This window comes from Nycticebus coucang, chromosome 2, assembly GCF_027406575.1.
Source record: "Nycticebus coucang isolate mNycCou1 chromosome 2, mNycCou1.pri, whole genome shotgun sequence".
In the NCBI taxonomy this organism is placed as follows: Eukaryota; Metazoa; Chordata; class Mammalia; order Primates; family Lorisidae; genus Nycticebus; species Nycticebus coucang.
Window position 1 is genome coordinate 9,099,425 of NC_069781.1, and position 15,002 is coordinate 9,114,426.

Sequence of the window (15,002 nt, forward strand, 5' to 3'; positions counted from 1 at the left end):
ACCTCTTAGAGCCATTAAGGATACATGTGATGGGCAGGCCAGGTGTTAGATTCTGCATCTGGCACAGAGAATATCCTCCAAGTGGTAGCTGCTACAATTATCATTCCAGCTGAGACCTTTGGGGAAGCTGAGAGAGTTAAAGGTCAGGAGAAGCTTTTGCTTCTGTTCAGAGTCCCTGATGTTGGGAACATGTGTCCCACGCAGTGCAGTGTGTTTAGAGGAATCAAGATTGAGGGCTGCAGGCTGAGCCCAGGGCAGGGACTGTTCATTTTTGACCACTGACCTGGTCACTAGGTCAGGGCCTTGGGCAGACACAAATTATAAGAAGCACAGCAGAGATTTGTGTTTAAGACCTTGGGCTTAAGGGCTCAGAGAGTTCTGTGTTTGGGTTCTGCTTCTCCTGTTATGAATGCATCATCTTAGATGAGAGACTGAAGAGCCCCACCTGGGAGGCAGGACAGCACCTGTGGTTACTCACCCAGGCTCTGGAGTCAGCCAGCTCAGCTTTGTTGGACCTGTGACCCTGGGCAAGTGCTGCATTGCCCAGAGCCTCGGTTTGCTCAGTTTGAAGATGGGGATATCCCACCTAAGCACACTTAGGAGATATTGCTACTGAAGCACTCGGTTCCCTGTCTGCCCCACAGAATTGCCTAAATGTTTATTATTGCAGCCACCAATCCCTTCTCTGTTGAAACCTTTGGCTTGTAACTGGTTTGGGTGTGTAATTGTTACCTTTCACCTCATTCTCAGTCCTGTCCACCTGAGAGGGAACCTGGAACTTACCTCACCATGCCTCCAGGGCATCAGGGTTGGGGGCAGTGGGCCCCTGGCCTGAGATTCCCTCCCTCTTTCCCCAAAGCCTCCCATTCTGAGCAAAGCAGGAGTGGGGTGATATTTGGTGACATTGCCTCTGTGACATCAGGCTTCCCAGAAATGATCTCTTTCAGTCCCCAGGGACGAGAGTGCAGACTGTATTGTGTTAGTGTTTTGAACTCCATAGATGCTGATGGAAAATATATTTGAGTAGGGTTTTATCAGATATGATCAAGCAAACTATGAGTGTGTACGCACTGTGTCAGAGCTAACCTTGCTGCCTGTTTCCGGCACCATCTGGGCACATCCTAAGAAATCCTCATCTCACAGGCAGCACCTGTGGCTCAGTAGGTAGAGTGCTGGCCCCATATACTGAGGGTGGCGGGTTTGAATCTGGCCCTGGCCAAACTGCAACAAAAAAATAGCCGGGCATTGTGGCGGGCACCTGTAGTCCCAGCTACTTGGGAGGCTGAGGCAAGAGAATTGCCTAAGCCCAGGAGTTGGAGGTTGCAGTGAGCTGTGACACTACAGCACCCTACCGAGGGCGGTGACACTCTGTCTCTAAAAAAAAGAAAAAGAAATCTACATCTTACAACCAGTTGCTCCTTACTGCACCTGGTTGCTTCAGATTTCTGGGAGGCGAGCTGCCGGAGAGAACCCCCTCTTCCATGTGGGACACTAGGATCTAGCATTTAGCCAGTGGTTTGGCAGGTGGGGCAGGAATTGGTTCCTGGGGCTGCTGGGCACATCTCTGAGCAGACACTGCCGCCCTGAGGTCGAAATAGCTATGACACTTGGGAAAGTTGATCTTGCAGAGAAATGGACCCAGTTGATGCTTTACTTTCAAGTATATTACTTGGGTGCTCAAGATTGGCCCCAAATGTAGAGTCATGTTAAGATTGTGTCTGGGTAAGGCTCTCAAAGTGAACATAGCCAGAAAATTGCCCCCCCGCCATCATCCTTCAAGCAGACCAAATCCCTGTGTGTCCTGAGCCCACTAAGTTTTCTGTGTCTGGGCCTTTGCACATGCTGTTTCCCTACCTGGAGAACTTGCCCACGGCCTCATCTGGCCAACTCCTACTGGACAGGCATCAGCATCACTTCCCCTGGGAAGTTTCCCCTGTGTCACGGATTGGTTAGGTGCTGCTCACATACCATGCAGCCTTTTGTCAAATTGTATTTAGGCCTCCTACTTCCTGCTGACAGATGAGCCCTGTTTTGTAGAGATCCAGACACTGAGGTCCCCAACACCTGGTATGAAGAGACTCTTTGTGTGGGAAGAGGCAAGATAAGCCAGCTCTCCATGTGGGGAAAATAGGGTGAGGTGGGGGAAACCCTAAGGAGAGGACCACTTGTTCTGGGCTCTCACCCATTCTGAGCCTGGCTGCTGGCCTCTCTTTCTCTTCCACCATAAAACATTGTGGTCCAGGAAGTTGAAAGAGGAGTAGGTGAGGCACTCACTGCCTCAGGAAAGGTGACAGTTGGGAGGGACCTAAGGAGCATGAGTTTCACAGCCCCTCGGAGTCCTGGTTCCATCTGTAGGTTATTAGCTCAAGACCTAAAGGGACAGGACTGCAGCGACATTCAATTAGGCAGATCCTGAGCATGTGTGAAGCACAGCCCTGTTCTCAGAAAGCACCGAGTGTGGTGTGAGGCCTCATGGTGTGAGCCCAGGTCGGAGCTGGGCAGACATGGGCTCTGGTCCCAGCGTGGGCACTGATTCACTGTGTGGCTTTTGAGAGCTTGGTTCCTCTCTCTGAAGATCAGTTTTCTCATATGCAAAATGGGAAGAGTAATGGAACCTGCCTCATAAGGTGGATGTGAAAGTATAAAGTTAAGAAATGTTAAGGAGGGGGTGGCGCCTGTGGCTCAGTGAGTAGGGCGCCAGCCCCATATGCCGGAGGTGGCGGGTTCAAACCCAGCCCCGGCCAAAAACCACAAAAAAAAAAAAAAAAAAAAAAAAGAAATGTTAAGGAGGGTGGCGCCTGTGGCTTAAGGAGTAGGGGTGCTGGTCCCATATGCCAGAGGTGGCAGGTTCAAACCCAGCCCCGGCCAAGAACCAAAAAAGAAATGTTAAGGAAAGCTCAGACATGAGAGTGTCTGCTGCCTGAAGCCAGTGTCACAGGGGCTTTTGAGGTGAATCTAGAAGGGCAGATAGAGGAAGATGGGTCACCAGGGGGAATGGTTTGCTGTCTAGCCAAGTCCTAGGAGCTGAGCCCTCTAAAGTTGCTCACCACTCAGTATACCATTTGAAGGTAGGTTCTTGTGGCTGAGACAACTGTTCCCCCTCAAATATCCCCGCACTCACCCTCATTTCCTAGCCTCTCTCATGGGCAGTTTGGGCCACATGACTAATTGTAGCAGAAGTCATGCCTACCAGATTGGAGGAATCAGTTTGGAGTTGATGTGTTCTCTCTCTCTTTCCCTGCTGCAGTGACTCTGGTGGCCACATGTTCTTGACCATATAGCTACAAAATGGAAGAGGGCTACCAGACGCTCATCAGACTCGAAACAAATAGACCTTCATTGTGGTCAGCCATGGAAGCTTGGGGACTGTTTGAGGCAGCTAATGGTAACTGCCCTGCTGAACACAGTGCTACTATTGTTGCCACTTTATAAAGGCCAAGTCAGTTGCCTCTGGTCACGTAGCTCAGAAGTGGGCAGAATTGGGGTTCAAAACCAGGTCCAACTTGCATGGCTGGTTTTTAGATACGATACTTCCCTCATTTCCCAATAGGCTGTTCGTAAGCAATGCCAATCCAACCCAAAATCTCCAGAGAACATCCAGCAGGGACAGGTCCAGAGGGGAAGCTGGGGGATAGAACGCCGAGCCAGGCCAGTGTGCAATTATGCCATTCTGGATCACTTGGCTTCCCTTTTGCTGTCAGGGATTATTCATGATAAGCAACACACAGTGAAAAATGATGACAGCTCACCTTGGCTGGCAGAGAATTTCAACTGGACACTGGAACCCTCATTCCACACATTGACTTACAAGGGAGGAATTCTTCCCAATTCACTATTGTTTACTCTCAGCTGTACCTGCCTCTTTAACCCAAAAATGCATATTGCAAAGCACAGGCTTCAGAGTCAGACTTGGGCTCAAATCCCTGCTCTGCCACTTACTGCTGTGTGTGACCTTGGGTAAGTCACTTTGCCCCTCCGAGCCTCAATGTCTGCATCTGTAAGACGAGGAGAGTAAAACTAATTCCCTGTAGGATGGGGTTAAGCATCAGATAATGGATGTAAGGTACCTAGCACAATGCCTGGTGCATGTAAGCCTGTTTTAATCCAAAGCTGGCTCTCTTTCTCTTCAATATGACTGGGGCTATCAGAGAAGAGAGACTCAGAATATAGACATGTTTATTGACAAATAAGATAATATATACCCTACACAGGTATCACTGGGAACATCCCTTCCTCCCTGCCCCATTCTTCTCTAGAAAGAGGATGAGGCAAGAGAATCCCTTGAGCTCAAGAGCCCCTTGGGCTCTCTAGAAAAGGGCTTCTGGCATGTTCTTGTTGGAAACCTTGGAAGTGTGCTGGCTGGGCTCTCACAGCTTCTCATGTCCACACTTGCTTGTCCCTCTGGGCCATGGAAGAGAGGCTATAAACTCCTGCTCAGTCATTCATGTCCAGACCAAATTCTGGATACAACTCTTTGGTGGTGACACCTCGGATGATGGCTGAAAGAAAAAAAAGAAGTGGCGGTGCTCACAGCTCAGTTGATAGGACGCTGGCCACATATACTGAGACTGGCAGGTTTGAACCTGGCCTGGGCCAGCTAAAACAACAATGACAACTGCAACAACAACAAAAAACTAGGCAGCACCTGTGGCTAAGTGGGTAGGGCGCTGGCCCCGTATACTGATGGTGGTGGGTTTGAACCCAGCCCTGGTCAAACTGCAACAAAAAAATAGCCGGGCTTTGTGGTGGGCGCCTGTAGTTCTAGCTACTTGGGAGGCTGAGGCAAGAGAATTGCCTAAGCCCAGGAGTTGGAGGTTGCTGTGAGCTGTGTGATGCCCCAGCACTCCACAGAGGGCGATAGATAAAGTAAGACTCTGTCTCTGCCAAAAAACAGAAACAAAAACCAAAAACTAGCCAGGGGTTGTGGCGGGTGTCTGTAGTCTCAGCTATTTGGGAGGCTGAGGTAAAAGAATTGCTTAAGCCCAAGAGTTTGAGGTTGCTGTGAGCTGTGAAGACATAGCACTCTACTAAGGGTGCCATAGTGAGACTGTCTTAAAAAAAAAGAAGAAAGAACTTGGGAGGCTGAGGCAAGCGAATAGCTTAGGCCCAAGACTTTAGGGTTGCTGTTTCGCCATGGCACTCCACCAAGGGTGACATAGTGAAACTCTGTCTCAAAAAAAAAAAAAAAAAAAAGAAAAGAAAAGAAGGATGAGTATGTCAAAGCCCTGGGCCAGCATCACTGCCCTGACCCACCAAGGACCAACGTCTCTGGCTTCAAACCAGTGCCCACACCTGCACCATGCCTAACTGGCCAATGTAACTTCCTTGCTATTTCTTCAGGTGGCTCCCTGGGCGCCCTGCCTGGACACCCCATGCTAACAGCCCACACCTGGGCTCCTCTATGTGCCCTGCTCTGTATTCAGTGCTTTTTCTTTTTCTTTTTTTCAGAGACAGAATGTTGCTTTGTTGCCCTGGGTAGAGTGCTGTGGTGTTATAGCTCACAGCAACCTCAAACTCTTGGTCTCAAGTGATCCTCTTGCCTCAGACTCCTAAGTAGCTGGGACTACAAGTACCCACCACTACACCTGGCTAGTTTTTTCTTTTTTTTTTTTGAGATAGAGTCTCTTGGTAAAGTGCTGTGGCGTCACAGCTTGCAGCAACCTCAAACTCTTGAGCTTGAGCGATTCTCTTGCCTCAGCCTCCAGAGTAGCTGGGACTACGGGCGTCCCCCCCCCAACACCCAGCTATTTTTAGAGATGAGGTTGCGTTCTGGCTCAGGCTAGTCTCAAACCCAGGAGCTCATGCAATCCACCCACCTCAGCCTCCCAAGTGCTAAGATAACAGGTATGAGCCCCTATACCGGGCCCATGCCGGCTAGTTTTAGAGATGGAGTCTTGATGTTGTTCAGGCTGGTCTTGAACTCCTCAGGCAATCTGCCTGCCACTTCCCAGAGTGCTGGGTTACAGACATGAGCAACCAGGCTGGGCCCTTTGTATTCAATGCTTAACCTAGGAAGAATCCTGGAGCCCTCACCCTATTTTGCAGAGAAATGAAACATAGCTCCCCTTGAAACCATCCTCTACACACAGCAGCTAGAATCATTAGCTTAAAATGTAGTTTTTTTTTTTTGGCTGGGCGCAGTGGCTCACAACTGCAATCCCAGTACTCTGGGAGGTTGAGGTGGGTGGATTGCCTGTACTCACCAGTTCGAGACCAGCCTGAGCTAGAGCGCGAACCCATCTCTAAAAATAGCTGGGCGTTGTGGCCAGTGCCTATAGTCCCAGCTACTTGGGAGGCTGAGGCAAGAGGATTGCTTGAGCCCAAGAGTTTGAGGTTGCTGTGAGCTAAAGATGCCATGGCAGTCTACCAAGGGTGACCAAGTGAAACTCTGTCTCAAAAAAAATAATAAATAAATAAAATTTTTTTTTTCTTGAGACAGGGTCTTGCTCTAGAGCAGTGGTTCTCAACCTTCCTAATGCTGTGGCCCTTTAATACAGTTCCTGTGGGTCGCGACCCACAGGTTGAGAACTGGTGCTCTAGAGGAACAAAATACCCACTTAATCTACAAAGTATTGTCCTTGTACTTGCTGCCTCTTTTGCAAGTCAGACACCTGAGACATGGATAGTATTGAAATTACTTTGAGTAGGTCCTGGAAGATTGGGACCCTTAACCTTTAGTCTTGCAGGTGACTAAAGTCTTGCCTGCAGCTCCAAAGCAGGCTCTGTACTTAAGGAAAAACCCAGGAACTCAGGTAAGAGCTACATAGCAGCTTTGCTGGGTGTCCAGGGAAACCAGAAGCTCAGTGGGCAAGGAGTGGGGCAGGGCAAGGCTACCAAAGGAGAAAATCTAGCACCCCTAGGGTAAGGGGTGCCTCCTGAACCCTGGTTGTTCCTCTGGGGTTCTGCCACTCACCTAGTTTGCCCAGCAGCATCTGCCCTACATCCTTGATGTCATTGTACTCATGGAGCTGGGCAATGTGGTCCTCCAGTTCATCCACGCTGTAGCCTCTGTGGTGAATGGTGGAGAGAAAGGGAGAGATAGCACTGTTAGGAAAGCTGAGGAGGACCTCAGGCTCAGATGGTAACGAGGCCTTTGTTTAATAAATGTTTGCTATGGGCCTACTTAGTGCTAGGCAATGGCAGAGTGATGGTGAGACACTCATGAGGCTTACAGCATACCAAGGCATCTGCTCAGACACTCACTCCTGGTAAATGTGCCCTGTTCCCTAGGGGACAGGTCCCTAGCCACATTGGTATTATGTGACCCTGGCCATAGTGGAGGGACTCACAGATAGGTATGTGATGTAAATTCCCTCAAGTGTGAAACACACACTTTTTTTTTTTTATTGTTGGGGATTCATTGAGGGTACAATAAGCCAGGTTACACTGATTGCAATTGTTAGGTAAAGTCCCTCTGAAACACACACTTTCAAAGGCTGCTCAGTCTTTGCCGTGTGGCTGGAGCAAGGGGGACTACGGAAGGGCCAGCTTCCCCTGCACAATGAAAACCCCACCCGCAGGGAGAGCATGAAGTGGGTTTCAGTCACTAGACACTAACAAGCTGTCTTAACAACTTGAGGTACCCAGTGAGGCTTACTCAGATATTAATTGGTAGATCTCCTTGTCCAGCATGTCCTCCTTTTCCTTCAGTTTCTGAATGTCTAGGAGCAGAGACTCTTCGCCAGTCCCATCAGCCTGGCCAGGCTTTGGAGGTGGTCGCTGAGTGGCAGAAAAGTCATCAGCCAGACAGGCAAGAAAACCACAATTCAGAGCCTGTGTTGTCCCCCAACACCTACCCCACCTCCCACCTCCAGATAAGAGTACATTTCCCAACTTCCCTTGGAATTAGATGTAGCCCTATGACCAAGTTCTGGCAAGCAGAAGTTAATCTGAAATGGTGTATGCAACATCTGGAATTGCCCTTTCAGAAACAGGGCTTCCTTTCCTCCGGCTTCTCCTTCCTGCTGCCTGGAATATGGGTACAACACTGGGGCTGATAGTGATCTCAGATGATGAGGTAGAAGCTACACCTTGAGGTTGTGGTAGAACAAGATGGAGGCCTGGGTCCCTCAGGACTGTTTAAGCCACTGTTCTACTGTTATTTGTACGTTTTCTTCCATTCCCAGCCAAACCCATTCTAATTAATGGGCCTGTCCTGGTCTTCAATCTGACCCCAGAGAATTTGCTCCAGGTTCCCTTCCTTGGTTCCCCCTCTCAAATCTGTGATATCATTGGGTTTATAATCTCATCAGATAACAGAACTCTCCTCTAGGACTATAATTTGAGCTTTCTCACCATTTCTGATAAAGTTCTGCTTGCCAGACCAGTGCCTACTATACAGCTAATCTGCAAGAAATGTATGTTGGATAAACTGTCTACACGTGACACAAGAAGAGACCAAAGGAGACGGGTATTCCTGTTTTTAGGTCAGTCACTGGTTTGTAACCAGTCACTCAGAAAATAGTGACTGAGGCCCATCTGTAAGGCACTGGCAAAGGCTCCAGGGGAGCAGCAATGATTAAGACACCAAGCCTGGCCTTCTGCCTTCATGCAATTCGTGGCCTAGCCTCAAAGAAATATCCAACAATTATGTTTTCCTCCAGATATCACCATATAAAGCTCTACTCACATGTAACCTCATCAGAAAAGCCTTCCCTGAGCACCCTGACTAAAATGGTAATGTGTCCATCACTCACTATCCCCTTTTCCTAATATTTTACAGCATTTCACACCAGCTGACCTATTATGCATTTTGTTATTATTATTTTCTTTCCTTTTTTTTTCTTCAGTCTTTTTTTTTTTTACTAAATCATAGCTGTGTACATTAATGTGATCATGGGGCACCATACACTGGTTTCATAGACCGTTTGACACATTTTTTTTTTGAGCCACAGGCACCGCCCTTTTTTTTTTCAAGCGATCCTCTTGCCTCAGCTTCCTGAGTAACTAAAGGCACCCGCCACAATGCCTGGCTATTTTTAGAGACAGGGTCTCACTCTTGCTCAGGCTGGTCTGGAACTCCTGAGCTCAAGCAATCTGCGTGCCTCGGCCTCCCAGAGTGCTAGGATTACAGGCGTAAACCACTGCACCTGGGATAGTTTTTCTATTTTTTTAGTAGAGGTAGGGTCTCATTCTTCTTGCTCAGGCTGGTTTTGAACTCCAAAGCTCAAGCATTCCACCCAACTCAGCTTCCCAGAGTACTAGGATTACAGGTGTGAGCCATCAAGCCTGGTCCATTACTAATATTTTCATTGCCCACCTTCCATCACTGGAGGGTAAACTCCATGGAGGAAGGGACTTTGTTTTTTTTTCACTGCTGACTGCAGTGTCTACAATAACCTGGCACATAGCAGGCAGTTGATAAATATTTGTCATATTTGGGAATGAATAATAAATAACCAACTAATTATAAGTCTGAAAATTATTAATACCTTGAAGTATAGTGTACTTATAAGGGAGGTATAACAGGGCAACCAGACTGAGCCAGGGTTAGGTATAAGGCTTCTCTGAGGATGCTGAACTTTTTTTTTTTTTTTTTTTGTAGAGACAGAGTCTCACTGTACCACCCTTGGGTAGAGTGCCGTGACGTCACATGGCTCACAGCAACCTCTAACTCTTGGGCTTACGTGATTCTCTTGCCTCAGCCTCCCGAGCAGCTGGGACTACAGGCGCCCGCCACAACGCCCGGCTATTTTTTTGTTGCAGTTTGGCTGGGGCTGGGTTTGAACCTGCCACCCTCGGCATATGGGGCCAGCGCCCTACTCACTGAGCCACAGGCACCGCCAGAGGATGCTGAACTTTTAAGGATGAATGGCATTAGCTTGGCAATAAACTCAAAGTATTGACAAAATAGAATAGCCCTCCTTATCTGTGGGTTTCACATCCAGGGATTCAACCAACTACAGATTAAAAATATTCAGGAAAAAAAAGGATACCTTTGTCTGTACTGAACATGTAGACTATTTTTCTTGTCATTATTCCCTAAATACAAATAATGATTATTTACATAGTATTATATCTAATTAATGGGCCTTACAAGCAATCTAGAGCTGATTTGAAATATACAGGAGGCAGTGCTTAGGAGGCTGAGGTGGGTGGATTGCCTGAGCTTATCGATCAACCTGAGCAAAAGTGAGACCCTGTCTCTAAAAAATAGCCAGGTGTTGTGATGGGCACCTGTAGTCCCAGCTACTTAGGAGGCTGAGGCAACAGGATCACTTGAACCCAAGAGTTTGAGGTTGCTGTGGGCTAATATGTCACGGCACTCTACCGAGGGTGACCCAGTGAGACTCTATCTCAAAAAAAAAAAAAAAAAACAACATAAAATGCACGGAGGAGGTTATATGCAAATATAACCTCCATTTTATTTATTTATTTATTTATCGACAGAGTTTCACTCTGTTGGCCCCGGTACAGTGCCATCATCATAGCTCACAGCAACCTCAAACTCTTGCCTCAGCCTCAATAGCTGGGACTGTAGGCCCCTCTCACAACACCAAGTTAGTTTTTCTATTTTTTTTTTTTTTTTTTGTAGAGACAGAGTCTCACTTTACCACCTTCAGTAGAGGTGCCATGATGTCACAGGACTCATAGCAACCTCTAGCTCTTGGGCTTCAGCGATTCTCCTGCCTCAGTCTCCCGAGCAGCTGGGACTACAGGGGCCCACCACAACGCCCAGCTATTTTTTGGTTGCAGTTCAGCTGGGGCTGGGTTTGAACCCGCCACCCTCGGTATATGGAGCCGGCGCCCTACTCACTGAGCCACAGGCGCCACCCTAGTTTTTCTATTTTTTTTGGTTTTTGGCCGGGGCTGGGTTTGAACCCGCCACCTCCGGCATATGGGACCAGCGCCCTACTCCTTGAGCCACAGGCACCGCCCTAGTTTTTCTATTTTTATTATTTTTTTTGAGACAGTTTTCACTATGTCACCCTTGGTATAGTGCTGTGGCATCAAAGCACACAGCAACCTCAAACTCTTAAGCTTAACCAATTCTTTTTTTTTTTTTTTGCAGTTTTTGGCTGGGGCTGGGCTTGAACCTGCCACCTCTGGCTTATGGGGCTGGCGCCCTACTCCTTTGAGCCATAGGCCCCACTCTGCTCTTGCCTCAGCCTCCCAAGTAGCTGGGACTACAGGTGCCCACCACAATGCCTGGCCAGTTTTTGGTTGCAGTTGTTGTTTAGCTGGCCTGAGCTGGGCTTGAACCCACCAGCCTTGGTGCATGTGGCTGGTGCTGTATCCACTGTGCTACGGGTGCCGAGCCTAGTTGTTTTTATTTATTTTTTTATTTTTTGAGAGAGTCTCACTATGTCATCCTCGGTAGGGTGCTGTGGTGTCATAGCTCACAGCAACCTCAAACTCTTGGGCTTAAGTGATTCTCTTGCCTCAGCCTCCCAAGGAGGTGGGACTACAGGCACCTGTCACAATGCCCGGCTATTTTTTGTTGCAGTTATCACTGTTGTTTAGTAGGCCCGGGCAGTGTTTGAACCCACCAGCCTCGATGTATGTGGCCCGTACCCTACCTACTGAGCAATGGGTGCCACCCAGTTTTTCTACTTTTATTAGAGATTGGTCTCGAACTCCTGAGCTCAAGCAATCCACCCACCTCAGCCTCCCAGAGTGCTAGGATTACAGGCATGAGCCACCATGTATTTTATATAAGGGACTTGAGCATCTAGCATTTTGGCATCTGTGGGGGGGTTCTGGCAGCAATCCCTCATAGATACCTGGGGGTGACTACATATCCAAGTGCCCTAATGCAGGAGAGAACACTCATGCTGGAGGGAATGAGAGGGGTTTCCACGTGGGTAGAATGGGTGAGGAGACAGTGATGTGAAAAAGAACAAAAGCAACCACCCACAGTGCTGTTAGAAAGGAGGAAAAGCAGAGCTCACTTTGAGAGCCTGGGGTACTGCTGACAACATGAGGACAGCTGGAGAAGGAGTTGGTTTGTGATCCAGGTTAGGATGCTGAGTGTGATTTTAGACTTGGCAAGTGGGAAGACAAAAATATTCCACAGGTGGCTCAGGGCTGGAGAGAAATGGAGAGTCATGAATACTGAGGATGTGGGAATGAGACCATTGAGGGGGTATGTTGCAAGAAAACAGTGGAGAGGAGAGCAGAACACTTGAAAATACCCCCTTTTACTGAAGGAGTAGTGGAAGGCAGAAGAGCCTGCCAAGTAGGCACAGAAAAACAAGGGCAAGAGGTCCGGAGAATGCTCCTGCAAAGAGGCCCAAAGGAGAGCACAGGTTCTGCAGTGAGACTGTTCAGTTCAACACCTTCAGCTCTGCCATTTCTGGACTGAGACTTAATCTCTCTGAAACTCAAGAGGCCTCACCAATTAAATGGGGATGATAAAGTGTATGCCTCTAAGGTTGTTGGAAGGATTCAGGCAGTATGATGGAAGTAAAGTAAGCGGAGTAGGACAAAAGTGTTTGATGAAGCCTTGCCTCTTTTTTTTAAAGACAGTCTTGGGCAGTGTGCAGTAGCTCATGCCTGTAATACTAGCACTCTGGGAGGCCAAGGAGGGTGGATTGCTTGAGCTCACCAGTTCGAGACCAGCTTGAGCGATAGAGAGCCCCTGGGTCTACTAAAAATTAGAAAAACTGAGGCAAGAGGATCGCTTGAGTCCAAGAGTTGGAGGTTGCTGTGAGCTATGATGATACCATGCCACCCTACCCAGGGCGACAGCGTGAGACTCTGTCTCAAAGAAAAAAATAAAAAAAGATAAAGCCAGAGTCTTGTTCTGTTCCTCGCACTAGGGTGCCCTGGCATCAGCCTAGCTCAAAGCAACCTCAAATTCCTGGGGTCAAGCAATCTTCCTATCTCAGCCTCTCAGAGTGTTAGGGTTACAGATTTGAGTCACTACCCCCAGCCAATGAAACTTATTTTTAAAAGGGAATGAATTAACACCAATGAGAAAGGCATTATCTGCAGTCAGACACCATAGGAAGGTCAAAGAAGTGGATATATGCTGAGCTCTCAGGGAGAGAAGCTCAATCAGTCCGATGCTTTTGGCAGACTGTGACTTGCCACCTGTTATCTGAGATCAATGCAACTTATTTATCAGGTCTTGCCTCTGTCCTCACAACCTCTAGGGAGTCCTCCTCCCTCTGAACTATGCTCATTCTGTACTGGAACTTCTTTATTTTTTGCCTGTTTATCCTCCAGTCTGTAGTTCCTGGAGGATAGGAGCTGTCTGACACACATCTACATCTCAGCAGTTGCTTAATCAATGAACAAACAAATGTTAAGTCTTTTTTTTTTTTTTTTTGCAGTTTCTGGCCAGGGCTGGGTTTGAACCCCCCACCTCTGGCATATGGGGCCAGCGCCCTACTCCTTTGAGCCACAGGCACTGCCCCCAAATGCGAAGTCTTACTCCATCTAATTTAAAAGTGTTGGTGGAGAAAACCCCATCTGGGAATGGGAGAAGGAGGCTAAGTTTTTGGGGTGGTTTGCCAGAGAAGAGAGACTCTTGTCAGCTAAAAGGAGTGGCCAGCATAAAGGCCAAGCGTTTTCCATTGGGGTTGTGGGTTTAAAGCCAGGGCTGGTGGCATCACCTGTGGCTCAGTGGGTAGGGCACCGGCCCTATATACCGAGGGTGGTGGATTTGAACCAACCTAGCCAAACTGCAACAAAAAATAGCGGGAGTTGTGACAGGCGCCTGCAGTCCCAGCTTCTAGGGAGGGTGAGGCAAGAGAATCACTTAAGCCCAAGAGTCTAAGGTTGCTGTGAGCTGTGATGCCACAGCACTCTACCCGGGGCTTCAGACCATAAACATAAAAAGTAAAAATAAAGAAAATAAAATAAAAAATTATTCAGGTGTTTCGGGCAGCGCCTGTGGCTCAGTGGGTAGGGCGCCAGCCCCATATACTGAGGGTGGCGGGTTCGAACCCGGCCCCAGCCAAACTGCAACAAAAAAATAGCCGGGTGTTGTGGCGGGCCCCTGTAGTCCCAGCTGCTCGGGAGGTTGAGGCAGGAGAATCGCCTAAGCCCAGGAGTTGGAGGTTGCTGTGAGCTGTGACTCTGTCTAAAAAAAAAAAAACAACAATAAAAAATAAAGACAGGGCTGGGTAAGGGCAGAAAAGAGTGAACGAGAGAAAAGGGATGCGAGGGGGCAGGACGAAGAGGAGTCGGCTCTGGCCAGGACACGCAGCACTTCTTTGAACATTGTGGAGAGCAGGAGAAAAGGAAGAGTTGGGATTGAGAAACGCCTTGGAGGGTCTCAGCACTGTGGGAATGCCGAGGAGATGGAGGGGAGGGCTGGGACCAGCAGAGATTGACCCGATGGAGGGCGAGGGCGGGGCACAGACATACTCACAGGGGATCTGAAGGTCCCGCGGTAACTACGGCTAAGTCCTGGTTCGGCCCTGGAGAGGAATCTGAAGGGAAAAGCTGGTTGGAATGAGAGCTCGCTGTCAAAGGAAAGGGGTACTGCGGGGTGCGGGAGGAAGAGCAACTAAGAAGTAGGTGTGCCGGGGCTGCGGATCGGTTCCCAGGATCCGAGAAGGAACCCTTGAGAAAGAGGGTGGGTTCTGAGGAGGCGGGTTTGGAGGACCGGACGGGGCTTCCGGGAGGTGATTTCTGGGACAAGCCTGGGCAGAGCTGTGAAGAGCCAGGAAAGGGACTGGAAGATGATGCACTTTCCCCCAGCTGTCCGTTCCTTGCCCACCTCCTGAGGCCTGGAGTCCGAGGCCCCCGGAGCGGGGGGTTCAGTGGCGCTAGAGGGTCCAGGGCGGGGCCGCAGAGTGTGCTGTCTGGTCCGTCAGGTAACTAGAATTCCTTGAAGGAGGCCGCGGGCTCACCGAGAGCTGCGCGCGCACCCAGCAAGAGCCGGCACAGCCTCTCCCCAAAGTGGGCGGGGACAGCGGCTGCGCACGTGCGCAGCTGACGTGGTGACTTGACCTCTGGGTCCCTCGGCTCCATGGCCACGCCCCCTTTCCTTTCATCGTTCTCATTGACCAACGGGCTGTGAGCATTGGGGCCACGCCCACATTTATGTT

At 49.0% G+C, this 15,002-nt stretch overlaps 1 protein-coding gene across 1 annotated transcript; it reads right to left on the reverse strand.

The window, feature by feature from the left end:
- Window positions 1–4,159: 4,159 nt before the first annotated feature.
- Window positions 4,160–14,925, reverse strand: SWI5 (SWI5 homologous recombination repair protein). The gene is made up of 6 exons (XM_053605507.1): window positions 14,866–14,925; window positions 14,672–14,772; window positions 14,321–14,381; window positions 7,598–7,719; window positions 6,914–7,008; window positions 4,160–4,499 (listed from the first exon to the last, which is right to left on the reverse strand). The coding sequence occupies exons 1-6, from the start codon at window positions 14,923–14,925 to the stop codon at window positions 4,435–4,437; spliced, it is 504 nt and encodes a 167-aa protein (XP_053461482.1). The 3' UTR covers window positions 4,160–4,434.
- Between the last annotated feature and the right edge of the window lie 77 nt (window positions 14,926–15,002).